This window comes from Notothenia coriiceps, unplaced genomic scaffold (genome assembly GCF_000735185.1).
Source record: "Notothenia coriiceps isolate Sejong01 unplaced genomic scaffold, NC01 NC01_scaffold00031147, whole genome shotgun sequence".
Taxonomy (NCBI): Eukaryota; Metazoa; Chordata; class Actinopteri; order Perciformes; family Nototheniidae; genus Notothenia; species Notothenia coriiceps.
In genome coordinates, this window is record NW_011363848.1 from 83,552 (window position 1) to 102,570 (window position 19,019).

At 40.5% G+C, this 19,019-nt stretch overlaps 1 protein-coding gene across 1 annotated transcript in view; it reads right to left on the minus strand.

The window, feature by feature from the left end:
• Nucleotides 1-18,779, minus strand: part of LOC104959850 (extracellular matrix protein FRAS1-like) — a gene marked incomplete at its 3' end in the record, with an annotated part of 87,829 nt that extends 69,050 nt beyond the window's left edge. Inside the window, exons 1-2 of the mRNA XM_010787761.1 lie at nucleotides 18,694-18,779; nucleotides 18,141-18,306 (exon numbers count right to left, since the gene is read on the minus strand). Of these exons, the coding sequence (XP_010786063.1) occupies nucleotides 18,141-18,306; nucleotides 18,694-18,779 (252 nt within the window). The remainder of the gene's footprint in view (nucleotides 1-18,140; nucleotides 18,307-18,693) is intronic.
• Between the last annotated feature and the right edge of the window lie 240 nt (nucleotides 18,780-19,019).

Below are 19,019 nucleotides of genomic sequence, written 5' to 3' on the forward strand. Positions count from 1 at the left end.
GGACCCAGACGAATGAATATGGAAGTCTTGGTGCTTGTTTCCAGCTCTAACAGATGTTTAAACTATCTGCTGCAGTAAACCTACCAACATATTAAAGAGCTTTTTGAACATTAAAGCATGGCCACTTGTCACACTTAACGCTAATCTCAACCCGAACATCAGATGAATAACCCCCCTTAAAGGGTCTTGATCATATTGTCTTCGCTTGGTATTAATATTTATATACGTGTCCTTGTTGATGTTGAAACTGCTGTGATGCAAGAAACATTTATGACTTGATCTGACAACAAAGTATTATCGTATGGTATCGTAAAATACTCTTACACAAATACCACAAGGACACACACAGGGCAGCATCTAGTAATAAATTGTCACCAACAGTCGCCATTGTGTGTGTGTGTGTGTGTGTGTGTGTGTGTGTGTGTGTTGTGTGTGTGTGTTGTGTGTGTGTACAGACAGGGAGGGGAGGAGTTGTTGGGGATGATGTAGGTAGTGACTTCCAGGGGCATGCCCACCCTGTAAACCCCTTACACGGACAGCAGAGTCACTCTGAAGCCAGCAGGGGAACGAATGAGGCGGGACAAAAGCGTGTTTTTGAAGCCGGTTGGTCGCCGGGAGGATTCCCCGAGCACAAAGGCCTCATTCATGGCCTCTGATCCAGGACAGATAGCTTCTTCTTTCTTTTTTTTCGGAGCTCATCCGAGAACATCCCTTTGTCCCCCCAAGTGGGCAATGCATACAAGGTGAAATGAAAGGGCGCTTTCTTCGATCGTGTCTCCTCTGATGTGGCTAATTCTTCAGACAGCAGAGCGGCTGGTGGCTGGATGACAGTCGGATTTGAGTAACGGTCATCCTAAAGAAGATGAGTGTTCAAGACTGTGATGCATGTAGGGTGCCAATGGAAGCCCGCCATCTTTAAATGCTATAACACAGAGGGGGTAAAAGTACTAAAGGGTTAAATGTAAAGTTACATTTCATATGTTTCTTTAAGAGAAATTGTCCAAAATGATCAAAAATGATGAACAGAAAAAAAACAATGATTGAAAGAAAGTAGTGAGAAAAAAAAGACAAGTTAAGGAAATTGAGGGTAAGAAACGATTAAAAGAAATACATTTTGAAAGAAAGGGAAAGGAAGAAAGAAGCAGAAAAGAAGAACAGATGGAATATAAGAAAGGAAATCAAGATAGCATCCCAGGGAGGGACATTTAGGAAATCATGTTGAACATAAAATCTCCGCAAAGCGCCAACACGACAGATTGAGATTTAAGGCTTCAGTGACTTTGCCTCCTAATATATTAACTTTTCTATCCGCCTGCTTTAACTCTGAATGAACTTCATTTAAAGTTGTCATTTAGAGTTATTACAGATCTTTCTTTTTCCCGGCGTTTGTGTCCTCATCCTCGATGATACCAGTGAATGAATCTCGGAATAGGAATAAAACATGTTTTTTTCTATCGGCTTTCACCGTCATCCCCCACCTGCTGCTCCTCTCTTACACTGCGCTGATGAACAGCACTTATTGAGCTCCGTTGTTTTCAGCCAGCCGTGGCTTTGTGAAGGTCATCGCAGAGTTATTCAAGAGCTTTGACAGTTTTAGCTGCGAGTCCTTGTCAGACAATGACCGAGAGACGGTGGCAGAGCCGGATGAAAAGGTAAAAAGCTCTGCGGGGTCGGAGACTGAAGCTGTGAGATCTCCCACAAGGACTCCAAAGACTATAAACAAAACACAAGCTGTTCTTTGAGCTACGATCAAACTATAGTGGTTTGACTTTATTCATCCTCTGTGAACGTCAGTGGAAATATATTACAGATGATTGAGGTTTTATGTTGATCAGAGAGATCAGCCTTTATTCTATTCTTCATTTCTGTCCTTATATCTCTACCTTTCATTTTTTCTTTTTTCCTCATGTATGTCCTCTTTCCTTTCCTTACTTCACTTTTCTTTCCAAGGTCTTTCTATCCTGATACTTTTGATATTTTTGTTATTGTTTACCCTTTGCTGTCCTTTCCTTACATTATTATCTACCTGTACTAGAATGTATCTTCCACCCCTATCACAACAAAACCTACACTACAAATCTTCTTTTTTGTGCCCTTTTGTTTTCCTTTTTTTATAGTAACAACCTCAAATGGACAAGAAAAAGAGCATCATTACAAAAAGGCAATCTTAGGTAGCAGATTGAGGAGAGGTCTTTTCTGATAAGGGCATAAAGGATGTTCAGGATCTTTCCTTTGGCAGCATCTTCCCTTCCAGCTCTTGTCGCCTCACTCAGCGCAAACAGAGAACACAAAGAGACTTCAGACACTTATAAAGTACAGCTGGAGGCCCGAGCCGCGGCAACAACACCCTCCTTCTCCTCCTCCAAATGCACTTGTCCAGGTGTCCTCTTGGTGCTCTGGCCTGATTCACTTCCCTAATCCTTCCCTCCCTGCAGGGGGCTTTGGACACAGGAGAGAGGAAAGCCAATGAAGCGCTACCTTTAACTTTAGACACGGTGCAAGTTTGTTTCTTGCTTTCATCCTTTACTTTTTACAGTCTTTGTTTGTTCTACTGACTTTGAAGCATCACGACCCTCAAGACCAGAGATGCAAAGTTTCCAGACTAAAGAAGAATTACACTCAGAGATCATAGAAGGAATTATACTTTTAAGTAGTCCATCTTACTGCTTATATGCAATAATCTCATTCCAAGGCTTTCACTGTCATTGAAGACTATTTTACTGTGTTATTGTCATCTTTACTGTAAGTTTTTTAAAGTTTGTTTACCAGTAGTTGGAGAGAAGAAAGAGGAAAGCCATTGAAGAATTGCTTATTTCTATATTTCTTCGTCACTTTCAAGTTCCACTTGAAAGTGACCCTTACAACTTACCAAAGAACAAGTGCAAGGCTATATAATAAAAATAACTGTATTGTTTTTCTCGCTTCAGCAGATAGCTGTTCTGATTTAACATCTGACATCTTTTGTTAGGAAACGCAGTGACTGAAACCATCCAGCCGTTAGTAAAACAAACCTAAAATGATTGTTAGTGAAGCAGAGGATAAGTGTGCTAGCTGCTTGGCTAAAAGATGTCAGGTAAAATGCCTTAGGCTAATTCTAAAATACGTTATGTGGTGAAAACTTGACTAGCAGACAAAATTTGTTTAATCTGTGAGCCTTGAAAGTTATAATGGAACCACAAATTATACTTTTAAATGGTGTGGCTGTAATTGTATTCATTTAAGCCTCTTATCTGCACTTTACGAGTAGAGAAATGCTTATGTGCTTTTTTTCTAATGAATTGAATCCTAAACACAAAATCGAAGAAATGTAACACTTAAAAGTGATTTAAAGGTTGATGTTATTTAGTGACATTTTACTGAAAACCTTTTTACTTTTACTAAAATCCCCCTTTGTTCTTGTCACATGTTCTCTTTTATATGATGACTTCAAAAGGAGTGAACCGAACAAAAATGCTTCTTTTTAGCTTTAGCCTTAGCAACATTTCAGTGCTCCAGAAATAAAAACTTTTGTTGTCCCCATGGAGTCTTTTGTCCGAGGCTGAGCCCTCGGGCGCCTCAGTGCTCATTAATGTCCCATAGTCGTGATATGCCGCAGGGCAGGGAGGCTCCGGCTGCTCCGGCCTCTTAAGGCTAATTTACAAGAGAAGCGGCAGCCTCAGGGTCATGGTTGACTCATCAGAGCTCGGTCTATACTTTCTGTTTAAAAACGTCCTGCCCTCCGGTGCTTGGATTCCCATTGGACTTGGAGCGGGTGTGCTGTGTAATTAAAGAGTCCGAGGGAAAACACTCCCAGAGTATTACTCATCATAAAGTATACGGTGCCAACTTCATCCGGGTCAAACACGTAGAAACTAATTTAACAGTCACTCGCTGATCTTCAAGAGGATCGATTGATCTTAACTGGAACACCATAAAGAGGCAGTATGTTTTAAAGCTTTGTGCAGCCAAATTAAAGACTAGTTGAATCTGAATCCAAGCCATATAGTGTATGATTAAAGAGAAGGGGAAAGAAATCCCTACACTTATCAAACTCTCAGTATGGAGAGAAATATGAATAATTTATAATCACAGTTCTGCATTTCCATATACTGTAGAGCTACAAAGAGGAAGTCTTTCCTTGTTAAATCTTTCACACATGCATTTTAGGCACTTAGCTGATAGATACTCGAGTTCAAGGTGTCTTGATGTGAGCGAGCAAAGAGCTTTAGCTGAGTAAAACATGTTTATCTGCAGCAGCAATGCGACAAATCAAATGGAAATGCTCCTAACACGCATCACAATTAAATATTGACTTAACACAAACAGACACACAAGAACTAGTGTAGAAGACACAGTGTGATATCAAGCTCGAGAGCACAATAATGAAACTGCAATGCAAAATATGTAAGGACTGTGGAGGAGCGGTCACTATCAAGTCTTAAGAGGCAAATATTGTCATTTCTAATCCTCTAAATGAAATGGCAGATGAAGATGAATAATACAAAAATAAATCAACTAATACACAATGCCCTAAAGGCATTATATATACACTATTTCAAATTACGTTGCGCTTTCACTGTGAAAGAGAACAACAATTGCAGTGAAGCATTACTGTTTGCAATACGTGTTTTCATTACCTGCACAAGTATTGACGCAACTTGGCTAAACTTGGTTTTGGCTATGCGTCAGTATCTCAAGCAAAATGCATCTACATGTAGGCACTGGTGGAACAACCCTGTGAAGAAGAGAACTCTGTTTTCTCTGACAATACAGCGGACTCAATGGATTTTATTGCTTCAATGGACTACATTTATCCTCAACACTGATTTTACTTCGACATAAAGGGGGCCAGATTTCAACTTTAATAATCCCATAAGGAAATGTGTTTTATTTCATTTTTTAGATGCAAAAATGACAGTCCAACAAGATAATAATGGCTCAGATGTCTCCAAAATCTCAATTTGCTGATCTTAATCGGAGTGAGTGTTTTTATAGTGAAACTAACTAAGTAGTGATTCAAGCCACAGGACACTCATGCAATTTTGAAAAACATACATCAGTTAAAATTCCCTTTAGTCACAAGATGCCCTTTAAGTGCTGTCATTTTCCTGAGGAGGACAGTCTCTTGATAAAAGGGTTCATTCACAAAACGTATTTCTCTGACTTTGTGTGTATGTCCAATAAAGATATTTGGTATCTGGTGTCGGACTATTTGAATAAATTATTAAAGGTCTTATTTACTTCCTTATTTTTCATAGATCATGTTATTTGTATTATTCACTCAGGGGAAATAAATGAAGCTGGTTTTATTTCATTTATTTGCTTCCATCTGTTTTTGCAAACCATTTTGTTTAGATTTCAACAAAATAACACAGAATTGTAGACGTGATAACGTTTCCCAAAATGCAAAGAGAACCGTTTTTCCCATCCTCTACCATCGAGCCTACTCCCGTGGTTTCCCATCATGCATACACACTAACCCTCTGAAGTAGCGTTCCCAGCAACTGCAACCTTTGTTCCTGAAAGCAACTAATTGTCGCTGCCTCCTGTAACTAAGTCATAAAAGATGACCCTTTTCCTCTTCAAGTTGGAGGTAAACACAGGTTGTTTACATTCTTATCTAATGAATGCCTGCAACTCATCTGCCTTACACAGTTTTAAAATGGCCTCAAACCTCTACGATACAAATACAGTGTTGGACAAAAGGTTTCACAGCACCTTTGGTATCCTTTAACAATTGAATTTCAAACTTAAAACGTGTCATGGACAAAACGATCTTTTGTCAAATACACAGTACCTTACACACGGAATAATACTGAAGCGGTTAATCTCCTTCAATAGATCATAATAATAACGATCTCCAGCCGCCACAGGGAGAGCTAAACATCGATATCTGTTGGAATGATAATGATTCTTTATGACAGCTCTAATATAGCCTTCTGGCATGCTGCATCAATACCTTATCAAGACCTTATTAAGCTGGTTATCAGACACAGACAGCTGCAGAGGGAACACATTTGAAGACAACCTCAAAGAATATATACAATGAAACAAGTGTACAGGTGTACAGTTAAAAGCCCTGGAAAAAAGCTAGTGAGTGTAGAGTAGTAAAAGTCAATAAGATTAACTCTAGCAAAATATATTCACAAGTAATCAGAGACCAATGTGACATTTCCAAATTCCTTTTCAAGCTAATTCTACACACATGAGAAGCAATAACCACATTTTTAAATGTTTGCCTGATAAATTAATCAAATAATAACTATTGATATGGTGCCACTTAACCACTTAATACATTGCATTTAAAGAGGCCCTATGGTGTTTTGGGGTTTCCAAAGGATGAAATCCCAAAGCTCACACAAGAGGGAGTTTTTTTTCATCATAGATGAAGACAAATATTTTATCAATAAATAGATCATAAGTTTGGTTTTAAAAAATACAGATCTCACCCTAACCCTACGAATGTCCTACAAATGATTACATTAAAACCCTAAATAAATATATTCTGTTTACTATCACAAAAGGAAAAGTAAGCAAATCATCATCCTATTTGAAAAGCTATATGAATGCTAAATTATTAATCAATCAGCAACAAAAATTGTACAAAAACCAAACCCAACATAGCCATTGTTCAATATACAGTACTCTCGGACTTCCTGTCTGTGTCTTTCAGCTCCATACCACTGAAGAAGTAACATGTTTTACTATGTTTAGTATTGCTTAGAAAAAGACCACCTGCTTTTATCAGAACAATAATAGGAAATATTCCATGTGATGGGGACTATTTCAGCAGCGTATTAATCCACATTTGGTGGAAACAGGAGGTGTTTGCTGGATTGAGTCTAAATAAACAGTGTTTCTACAGTAATGTAAGAATATGTCGCCTTACACAGCGATGCTCACTGGTGTTTTTTTTGTAGCTGAAAATATTTCAGGCCTTGACTTACAAACGATACGGTTTGCAGATTATTGTTTTAGTCTTTCAAAAAGATAGACATTTGCAGACATATCCTTTGGGCAGCGCAGCATTTATAAATGTGATACCTTCCTCCTTCTAACTCCAGACAGTCTCTCTCGGGCCCAGACTAATCATCCCAAATTACCATCGGTATGGCCCGAATATGTGAAAAAACGGCCACGCTTTCCCCCCTTAAGAGGCTTTGGGACACAGGTCGGACATCCTAATCCGACAGTTGAAGCATTACTGCCCTCACACAAGACCCCAGCCCCACGAAAACAAAACAACAAGTGGCCTCCCCCCCTCCCCCTGCGTAAATGGTTGCACTCAATAAAACACAAAGCTGCCCCATTTTCACCTGTTCTGTTCAACTGGTCTTTTGTGGGGGGCGAACTGTGTCACTGCTGGCCTTAAAGGGGTCACAGGGGGCAGATGTCAATGTGAGGTAGACGCTTTAAAGCCCCAAGCCGAGAGCTTTGGTGCACAGCTGAAAGGTGCCGCGAGAACCGAAAGTGAAGTTCGACTCCGTCAGACTTCCTGTGAGGAAATCTGTCGAGACAAGCATCTTAACTCCTGTGAATTAATAATATTAATGATATTTACCTTGTTCATTTTTCTGCTTACCCTACACTTAAACACAATCCCAAATCTGTGATAGTTAATGCCCTGTGCATGCGCGCCAATACTAATAAGGGATAAACCTAATTTCTGGTAAAGTTCCAGCTGAGTGAAAGAAAAACTAACATGAGTGAGAGATAAGACGATATAATTCAATCAAATAAAAGTCAGGAATGGATTGTTTGTTGTTTATCTTACGGGGATGTTAAGGAGTAGAACTGACAATTCAACACAACGATTAAAATCGTTCTGTAAAGATGATTTTCATGGAGGTGATTTAAAATATGATCTTTTGCTTTGTATCACATTTTCTTCATCTCTATTCTTTAATGTAGGATCATTACATCTGAGTTCCTCTCCTCGACTCCCTCAGGGGAAATGAAAGACATGAATATAACATCACACATCTGCATGTGTGGCGTTCAAAGTGCTGATATTTCGTCTGTAAATGGATACACTCCCATCCTGTGGATGCATTTCTGTTGAGCAGTTTTTTCTCAATGACCAATTTGAGACTTATAAAACAATGAGTGCATGTTAGGGGAGTAATAAAAGCATAAAGTGTGATACTTCAGAGAAACAGGGGGAAACAATCCAATGTTTAGTTTTTTAGGAATAAAGTCCCAGTAGTTTGAGAAATTTGCCAAAGCCTTCATCTGATTTCGACCGAAACCTCTTCAGGAAGTAAAAAAGGGAGCTTAGTCATAGGCCTTTTATTAATAAGGCAATACTTTTCATACTCAGGTTTTATAGTCACACCGTGGCACAGGTTTTTCCCTTTCCCGAAGTGTGTTAAATTGTTTTTTGTGCATGTTAATGGTCTGCAAAGGCTATAATCCCAAAGTTCCATCCGGACAGAGTTTCTCTCTCACACACTCTCCCCCTGCCTGAAACACCTCTATTGGACTCCTTTGTTTATTTCAGCGACATAGTGACATCACTACGTAACACTTGCATTTCCATTGGCTAGTACTCCTTCATATTGTATATGATAAGGGGTGGGATATCCCTAAGCAGTCGACCAATCACAACAGAGCCGGCCAGCTTACCAGCTTGTGTGGGGACCACAAAATACAATTATGAAACCTGACAATTAGCACAATAGGGCCACCTCTTCTATTCCTTTAGTGCTGTTTGTTTGTCCTTCGTGTTATGAAACTGGGGCTGGATGTACAATGGTTTTAGAAATGATGGTTTGTTTCATCTTTAGAGAAGTGTTTCAAAACATATTTGTGTCCTTGACTTGTCTCATCCAGATATATAAAAGATGGAAAAGAGTTATCACTGCTGTAGTGCTGCATATTATAAGTGCCAAATGTTTTTGTTTTAATGCACGCATTTTTTGGGGGGACACACTATGCACCAAATATTTGGACTGGATATGCAAACTCCCAGCAGCAACCTCTGCATGCTTTTTAATGTGGCATAAAGGTTCAACCAAGATCTCCATCAGACCTGTCTCTTCTTGGCAGTTGATTGAAGAGAGATATTTTTGTGTAGATTCAGAATAGATCGTCTATGACAGAAAATAAGCCATGTAAGTGTCTTTCTCTGTCCACTGCCTCCCAAATAAAGGGCGCCTTGAGAAGCTCTTATTTCTCCTATTCATAGCTGGTAACTAAAGTCAACGTGACGACACCAGGCTCTCCTTAAGACCTGGCTGTGGAAGCTCTCTCATGGAGACTATTATTAGCAGGATCAATACCTCCGCAGCATTGATCGGAACCGTACCTATACGATACATCTGAGCACTGGACGTATATCAGAAACCCAGCGTCTAGAATCCCTGCTGCCTCCTTGCCCTTGGACTGTCACTCCTTTCTTGCTCCAGCTCCAAATGCAATCCCACCACCTCTTAAAAGACGTAGCTGCCCCTCAACGGTGCTACAGACTATATCTCCGGGGCTCTCGTAGATACTGCCGACCTGTATTTTTCACCCACACATGCCAGAGAGATGAATGGCTCGGCCGACTAATGACAGGTAACGAGAGGCCTGGCCTCTTGTCTTTTTCCCAGGCTGTTCCACCTCGCCTTGTTTTTAATGCCCTTCCTTCACAAATTACAGTGGAGACGACCCCAGCCACGCACAGCTCCAGATGTTTCGCAGCAGCATCAACGATGCCTCATATTATGTCACTGCCGCTCCGTTGCAACACTCTGAGAACTAATTACAGCATTGAGAGCTAAAGTGCTGCTCTTAAGTCTTTAAATGTCTGTAGGTGCATCTTAAACTCTGCTTACTATGTATCCTGTGCTGTGAGGGCCAAAGGGATTGCGATATTGCAGGATTTTCATTAATAAAGACCTGATTCTAGTATGCGCTAGCAGAAATACTCACACATTGATATTAGCTTGAGTTATTGGAGTACTTTATCAGAACCACCAAGACTCACTTACCATCAAAAAGATGGATGACAATGTAAAAACAATACAACATTGTGGAAAAGCTGAATATGTGGTTTCCCAATAACTCTACAGAGCTTCATATCGAGTTTCAGCTAATTGTTTAGCCGTTCAAATGTACTTTTTGGGTTCACTCTCAACGCTCTCATAACTAACCCTAACCTCCACTTGCTCTGCACTCAAGACTAGATTCTACAAGGTGCATGTGGCCAGCGGAGCGATTGCGTTCTCTCAAGGCAATGCTTTTCAGATATATCCCCCAGGAGTTGGAAGAGACCAAAACAGAGCATGAAGAGAGAGAAAATAGGACCTCCATTCATCAGGTGGACACAAACATGACTCTAAATGTATGTTGCTCTGTAACTGAAACATTTGGAAATAAGCAGCTGTTGGCTAACAAGTACAACATATCAACTTGAAAGGTGATGATTATGTCTATGCTGTGTTTACATTTTAAAGACCGCAAATCAATCAACTTCAGGTCTTTTTCTCCTGCTGTCCTTTTTTGAATAAAGCACCTGAACATTGTTTGAAGATACGTGGAGAATCCATTTGAATCATGAAAATATAATGCTTTTATCAACATGATAAATATCCAGCCTTATATACAGGAGTTGTAGTTTGTGTTCACGTTGCGATCAAGCCCTGATAGAAAAAGATAATAATGCTCAATTGAACTGGTTTTGCTGGTACTCTCATGTGGGTAACAGATGATAAAACATTTCCGTTCCTCCCTAAATAATACCCAAAGAGTATACATGAAAATAATAAGAATTAGACTTTCTGGTGGGATTAAACTGACTCCACGGAGCCCTTGCTGTTAAACGATGATTTGTCGATAAAACTAGAAGCAGAAGGAGGGATATTGCAGCTCTGAACCAAACTCGTCCATCGATACTGTGGCACTGTTTATAATCTAGATTAATTATTGCTGGGCCTCTGTGCTTAGGAGGGAAGGTAGGAGATGGAGAGGAGGCAATGGGGAGCCGTGAGACTGTTTACCTTTCTAAAACCGTCGCCAGCGGGGCTCCAGGGTCCGCTGAAGCCTTAACAGCAAGCAGGAGGCACGACCAGCTCTTTGCTATTTCCAGTGGACAAGATAAAGGATGCCCGGGTCGCTGCGCTCAGACGTGGGAGGAACAGGGAGCTGGGAATCAGTAATTGCTTGCTATTATTGTCCCTCCAGGCTTATTGGCAGCATTTTAACCCTGTGGAGACAGGAATAGTGCCTCCTCTGTATTTTCTGATCAGCCTCAAGCATCACACTTTCAAGTTTGATGAACTATTCCATGGATGATATACCATGTCATTTTTACTAGGGCTCATGTAAAGCTGACAAATTAACTGGCAAAAGTTAAAAAAAAGCTTTCTCTACTGGGGAGGCAGTAAAGTCTACAAGATGCATTCTGATATCCAGGTTGCAACATTTTATAGAAGTCTATGAAAAACCGACTCTCCATCTTAATTGTTTTGTTATCTCAGAATTTTTTTTCCTGGTAAATGTATGGTCTCAATTCATAGGTTTAAGAATTCTTAAAAACAGCATGATTTTGTAAATGATGGCCGCAATCACAGTGACATAGACATTCAAGCAGGGTATCTTAGAGCATTGGTAATTGGTGATTGACAGATCGCTACCCTGGTGTTTGACTGTTGTCCGGGTTTTTTTATTTAAAAAACATCCACAGGCATATTGGTTTTGTTACCAGATAAACATTGGACCATACCACATCATCTTTAGCATTCATCAATTCTTAGAAGCACCTTAAGGTCTTCGTAGGTACCTAAAACTGTTATGGTTTAGGTGTGTTGCTTTCTCCTCCTCCCCTCTGTCTTCTCTCTCTCTCCTGTGCAGTGTGGTGATCGTTAGCCTTCTAACGATCACCACACTGCACAGGAGAGAGAGAGAAGACAGAGGGGAGGAGGAGAAAGCAACACACCTAAACCATAACAGTTTTAGGTACCTACGAAGACNTCGACACAGGTTGGGGAAAGCCCCATGAGCTTCTCGCTGTAGAGTGAAAATGGAACGCACATGCTATTTGTTGTTTGTTTATATCACGCTGTCTGTTCTTCTTCTCTCGGTGTATCACGCAGTCTGTCTTCGGGTTGTTGCCTCTTTTGAATGAAGAATATACACTACTGCCGCCTGCTGGTAAGGAGAGTTATTGCCACTCACGCATGCGCAGTTCGTACGTGCTTCTTGGCCGTCGGCTGAAGTCTTTGCGGTGTGTTCCAGTGTGACTGTTGGCCAAGACGCAGGAGACGTGAGGCGACACAACAGTCGTGTTCCGTCGGGACGTGTTCTTTGGTGTCAGTTTGGTGTGTAGGCCCTTTCACGTAACGCCCCCTCAGAGGGCCCTGATCCTCGGGTTGAGACACTGTCCCATGACTAAATAAGGGTTTGCCATGGTCCCTCGACTGGAACTAAGCCTCCCCCCCCCCACGAGCTCTCTGCAGACAGGCAGAGTGAAGTGGAGCAACCTTTGGCAAACACCCGGCTGCTGGGCTAATGGGCAAACAAACTCTCATCAACCCCTCCCCCCCTCATCTGACCCCCACGACCCTCAGGGCCATTCCGTCGGTGGCTTTGACAGTTTCATCGCTGACAGTCCGGGAGGTCGTCGTCCTTTTTGTCTCTCACTTTATTCTGAGTGTTTGATTCCTGGGTCGCCATTCAAGCCCAGTTTGCCTCTTATCAGTAAACACCAGCATGCAGCCCTGAGCTCTGTTTTTTTGTTTCTTGCTCTACTTTTTCTTCTCTCTGTGCCTGCAGGCTCGTGGAGCTACAAGTGTTTAAACAGAGAAGCGTTAAAGTGAGCCAAGTCTTTGTCCCTGTCGGCTCAGGCGGCCGTGTTCACACACGCTGCGGATCACAAACCTCCCATCCAAAGGGCTCGTTTTTTTTTCAGCTTCATGCCCGGGTTTCCCTCCTGTTTTTGTCTTGAATGCAGGAGGACGAAGGAGAACATCATCATGGAGAACAGCTTCAAAAATGTATTCTTTTGTTGTCTGTACGAAAATAATTTAAATGGCTATGAAGAATGGGTGCACACAAGGGAGTCTTTTATGTTTTGAAGATATTTATTGTTGTTTATTGTTGTTTATTTATTTAAAGGACAGTGCACATTAATCCATATTGCTGTAAATGAGCCAGTATTAGCCAGCAGGCTAATTTTCAACTGCTGAATTTACAAATTCTCTACAACATTTTTTTATTTCTGTGAGGCCAGAAAAATCCATCTCTCGTGTATACATTTTAATGTATTCTTTTGTTGTTCCATGAATTCATAGCGTTTAAAACAGTTGTCTTTGTCATCTGGAAGACGAGATATTTTAATAGGTTTCTGAACATTTTTGAAAATTATTAACTAGCTACATTATTATCACAACATGTGAATTAAGCCTGCACATGTGCATTAAGGCTATCATTAAAACTCAGGAGGATTTTGAAGTTCTTACTCTGTACTTCAAGTCTTAGTGCTGGGCTATCTGTCTTCACATTATGCATTTTCCAACATTTTTTTGTCGAAATGATGGTATTTATGCTTAGAATTGTGACATTTGTAGTTGTTAGTCTTACATTTTTGGGAAATTCTTTGACAAAAAATTGTAATATCAGGTGGTGGAAGCAGATTGTGGTTTTTGCTCAAGTGCCATTAACCAGAAGGAGAATGTCCAGCTTTATTTCTATTTATAAATTACAGGTTACAATATCATATTTCACAAGCCTGTTATCCAAATTCCAAAATGATCTTACAACCTATGCCTGCACTAAACTCATCTCCTCAGGGACCATTTGGATAGGTTGAGAACCACGCAGGCTGGTCTTCCTTCCTCCTCACAACCTCTTCCTCTTCCTCTGCTTCCCTCGATTGCAGTGATTCCTGCTCAATCTGGCCCTCCTCCCACTCCTACTGCTAATTTTTTTCTTCCCAACAAGGAAGTCAATCTCTGGTCAACCACATTCTCCTTTGCGTATGTCTGGATTATTGATGAGGCAAGTGAGGTGCAACCAAACAGACTGCAGGCAGAGAGAGAGAGCGGTTAAAGACAGAATATCTGAATCTCTTCAGGTGGTAGCACTTTAAAGTAGAGCTGGAAGAAAAATATGAATACAGTAACGTATATTTTGTGTGTGTTGCTGAATCAAATCGGAAAAACTCTTTGTATTCAACAGTTAACACAAAAATATTACCTCAGTCGTTAGGCCTTGTAGCAATGTTTTTTTCACCCTTTTTTTCTGACTGTTAGCAGGCCTTCGTTAGCCGATTATTAACTGACGGGAACGTGTCTTGCATGCAGGGGTGCTACTGTGGTTAAAGTGCGTAACAAGCCGCCTAATTTCAGCGATAACCCGCTGCACAAATGGGTCAAAATCATAATTTATTGCCAGTTGCAGTGTATGTGCAAAAAAGGTAGCTAAATGGTTCACTTGTTCGAGAGAGCTAGCAGCCACAAAGTAGCATCTTTATCAAGGTATTTGCTCAAAAACATTTGATTTCCTTCATCGTCTAGCCCTTATCTCTCAATTATAAAGTCAGTATTATAATTTAAAGATTGCTGAAATTATAATAAAGGGGTCCTATTATGCTTTTAGGGGTTTTCCCTTTCCTGTAGTTTGTTATATAGGTTTTTGTGCATGTAAATAGTCTGCAAAGGCTAAAATCCCAAAGTTCACGCAAAGTTCATCCACCCACCTTCCTGAAACATCCCAATTGGACTCCTTTGTTTACTTCCTTAACATTGTGACATCACTATGTTACACTTGTACTTATATTGGCTAGAGCTCCAAGAAATTCTACATGCTATGCTAAGGGGATCCAGGACAGAAAAAGCTACAGCTCAAAATCCCCTCCGAGATTTAAAGCTAACTGTTAATTGTGCCTCAATCTGTCGCAGCTTTATGAGTGTAATATGATGATCTTTGCGTCTGTGCTCATTAGCCTGCACTGTTAACCTTTTACTGAAAGGGGTCTCGGTGGAATTGTAAGAAACAGCAGATGATGACAGGTGGAGACGGATGGTTGCCTCGGGGGGGAGCATGTTGGATGACTTCACCTCCTTACCTGAGCGCCGCTGCCTCACTCAGCAGAAAACAAAGCTACTTGCGTTGGACCCCACAGGATGCTGGGATTATCTGATCCCCCCACTTGGCTCCCTGCCTGTCCCTTTCATTTCCCTGGCTCTTGTTCGAAACGGTAGCGGCGTGTTTATTTATGATTGGCGAATACATTTGACCTCATCTCTCCTGGCCTTTTGCTGACTTTTTGTTTTTTTACAACCTCTCACGGATCGAGCGTATTGAGTTGAGCAGGTCACGGTGGCTTGATATTTGCATTTCCTTCCCCTCTTTGAACAAGCAAATATTTCCAAACCGAAACCTTTATTCAAAAGAGATGGACTTGGCACTGAGACTGTTTTTATCTACTGTCAGAAATCACTCTAATAAGCTAATAGCTTACTGTACTGAGGGTAGTAACCAAGGAAAAACCTCTATTTAAGTAAAAGTACTATTTCCATACTCCCATTATGTAACTACAAGTAATAATACTGCATTCAAAATCTTACTATTGTAGCAGTATTCAAGGTTTATCAGTGTTTCAATAAAAGTTTTCCAATCTCAGTCAGTTTTTTAAAACTGTTTGTAGTTATCTTGCTGTCATGTGAGAACCATGTATCTCCAAAGATTCACATTTCATGAGCTCCGCCAAACCCCCCTGCTTTCAGTCATTTGATAATGGATATCCAAGCTTGTGCATTTGTTTTAGCTTTAGAAGTAAGTGATTCATCAGGATGATGAAGGCTGACAGGTGTAGTGTCTCATAACTTTAATTACATATCTATTGCTGGAAATCACTGCGAGGTTGTTGTCAAAAATGTGTGCATTTGACCATGAGGCCTTTATTTCAAGATAACATAGATAAAAGCTACACTTAAAGTTATACGCTTAAATGAAATGTTGGAAAGTAATAAGAGTGCAGTATCAATTAATTAAGCTGTACTTTCACACTCAGCATATTTTCAAAGCTTTCTTCACTAGGGGCCTCTAAAGGCGCTCCAAGGTTTATTAAGTTATGATTTTAAGGGAACAATTAACTGATATGATTCTTCTATTTTTAGCGCCTTAGCAGAACTTCAATGAAGTAAAGTCTATTTTGACATTATCTCTGTTGCAAATGAAAATGTTGGCCAACAAAATAGTCACCTCTGGATAGGGCTGAACGATTCATCAATTTTAAATCGAAATCACGATTTGAAATGATGCGATTATCAAATCGCAAAGCCTGCGATTCAATTTTTTTTCTTGTGTGTCAGTCATCCACACCAATCAGAAGTGCTGTGCTCCACATGTACCAGTCATTTTTAACCAATCAGAAGTGGCCCATGTTAGTAGGTGATAGACAGATTGATCCAATCACCTGACAAGTATTTTTGAAATACTTTTCCAAATGGCTTCCAATAGAGCTTTCCTAGATGGTTTGGTGAAACAAACCATCTGAGTCAGGTTAGTAATGCTCCATAACCTGTAATCTGTTTAGTTCTTTCACTCGTAGCTCGGGCTGCGGGGGTGCTAGAGACGGGAGCACGTTGATACGACCTTCCTAGCCGGAGATATGGCTGCATTTTACAATAAACTTCTGTTGGGTCGCTTAAAAACAAATATCGCAAAGTGAATCGCAATCGCAATATTTGTCAGGAAAATAGCAATTAGATTTTTTCCCAAAATTGTGCAGCCCTACGTCTGGAGACTATGAATATGGTAGGTTTATTTATATATTATACTTTAGATTATATTTAGTTTACCCTTTATCTAAAGTAACTTACAATAAGCAACCAATTACAGGCAACATGGTTCATTTTTGTGATTTTGAGGCCAAAATATGTCAAGGCATCAAAAATGTGTTTAAAGAGGGAAATTTTCTATGTAACAAAAAATCTTTTTATTGACTATTTCTAGATAAACGCACATACAATCTGCTTTAATATCACAAAATCTATCAATTCTGGCAAATGATCAACATCGTCATCCTTAGTCCTTGCAGCCGCATGAATCAGCAGAACTCCTGACAGATATTCGAGGGTTAGGAATCACTGACATGACATTTCACCCGTACAGAATGCCATTTCCCAACCTTTCCTAACTAGACCCCTTTCCTTCGGAAAGCAGCACTGTGGGATTTGCTTAATGACAGGATCAAACACAATGCAGTGACCTTTACTTACAAAGACACTTGATGCATCGGAAGCCAGTCCAGCTAAGATTGACCGTTCACTCTCTGGCCTGTTTGAGTGATCTTTGCCCTCTAGTTAGAGAGGGAACATGCCTCGACTCGTTTATTTCAGGCCAGTCTGAGGTAGGGACAAAAAGCTTCTGTCCCTTTTGTTTTGCATGTGAAAGGAACCTCGTTGACAGAATGTGACATAATGTGAGGCCTCGAGTCGAGTCTTTTTAAGTACCTTTGTACTTAGCCTTGTAATTCGTTCTCTGAGGAACTTAAAAGAGATGTTAAAGGATACATTTAAGGTTTGTTGAAAACTCTATCAGAGCAGAGAATATTAGTTACTTGTGAATGATGTGAGCAATTAGTAAGAATCTAAACAATAATCCAGAGTCGATTTCCTGAGAGAACAAGAGTTGACACTGTTTTTGACCCTGCCCAACCGGTTTATTGTTCCGTCCTGGTGTGAAAAAACAAACCACGTGTGACCGAAAGAGGATGTTCAACGTTTATTGGATGTTGTGACTCTTTTGTCTTAACTGTGAAAAGATTTGTGTAATTGTGGCTACGAAAGAAAAAAAAGACGACATTTTTTAAATTCCTTGCACTTGTTCTAAAGAGGAACTTAGCAGCAAACTGTGAAGTTGTCAGCACCTCGTTCGGGGAGCTTGCTGAGTAAACATTTAGGTCATCCCTTCACTTGAGTACAGCGTGTAAAACAACAATATTGTCTGTCTCACAGGTGTGATACTCAAATAACCAGCTCTGAAGAAGGAGGGAAGGCACGTGGGATACATCTTTGAGAGGGAACACTGTGATTTATTTGCTGAAACAGGGATGGAACACTGAAATAATTTCATCGCAATTAGACCGTGGTGTAAGGCTGTGCCACTTATCTCAACAGTTGTGTAATAGGGGAAAATTACATTCACATGTCCTATTTTTCCTACTTTGTTACCCCGGTGACACTTTCAGGCTGAGTCAGCTGTCCTGCTCTCTGGGAGTTTGACAGCTCCGTCTCCGGGGGGCTGTTGAGGGTTTTATTGAGGGATTTTACCCCCGTCACACTGCTTCTCGGTGGGGTGTCCGTGGTTTTAGTGCCAGAGAGACAGACAAAGTCCTCACTGAAGAAGAGCAAATAGTTGGGCTTCAGAGTTAAATGAGGGGGGGTTTGGCAAGCTGGTCCATCAAGGTTTTGATTTAATGAAACGCCAGGAAGATACTGACATCTTTCTTTGTCATGCCATAGAGGCCCACTTGAGAAGCGTTATAAGTATTTTATAGAAAGTGGAGCAGGGGATTAGAAATATAAGTAACAACATTAACAACAAGAACTATCATTTACCTTGGGTTTGTGCGCTCACATTTGAAGTCCCTATACAACCCCAAAAGTTGTCTAATTCTCTGCTGTAGAAGATGCTTATCACTGAACATGCAGAAGATAAAAATGTGAAAAGCTGCTGATTGTGCTCTCAAATTCCAATAATAAATGGTAAGTTAAGAAATCTCACCACAAAGCCCATCCAGCAGCTGCTCCAGAGCCTTTGATCATTCCACTGTTATCTTGATCAGCAGATGGAGTTTGGCCCTTGATCATGGATTATATGGGTACATTTCATTTTTTTCTTTGCATTGTTTTATGTTAGGCCTGGGTCCAAAGTTCAGGACCTACAATGGCAGCGACCAGATGGATTCAGTCTTTTAACAAAGTTTAATAAAGGAAAAAAGGAGCAACTAAAAAACAATCCACAAAATGAAGGTGGATCTAGTTCACGTTGGTGGCGGCAGCAGGACTCAGGCTGGCTCGGGCAGACACTGGAAAAACAGAGGAAAAAAC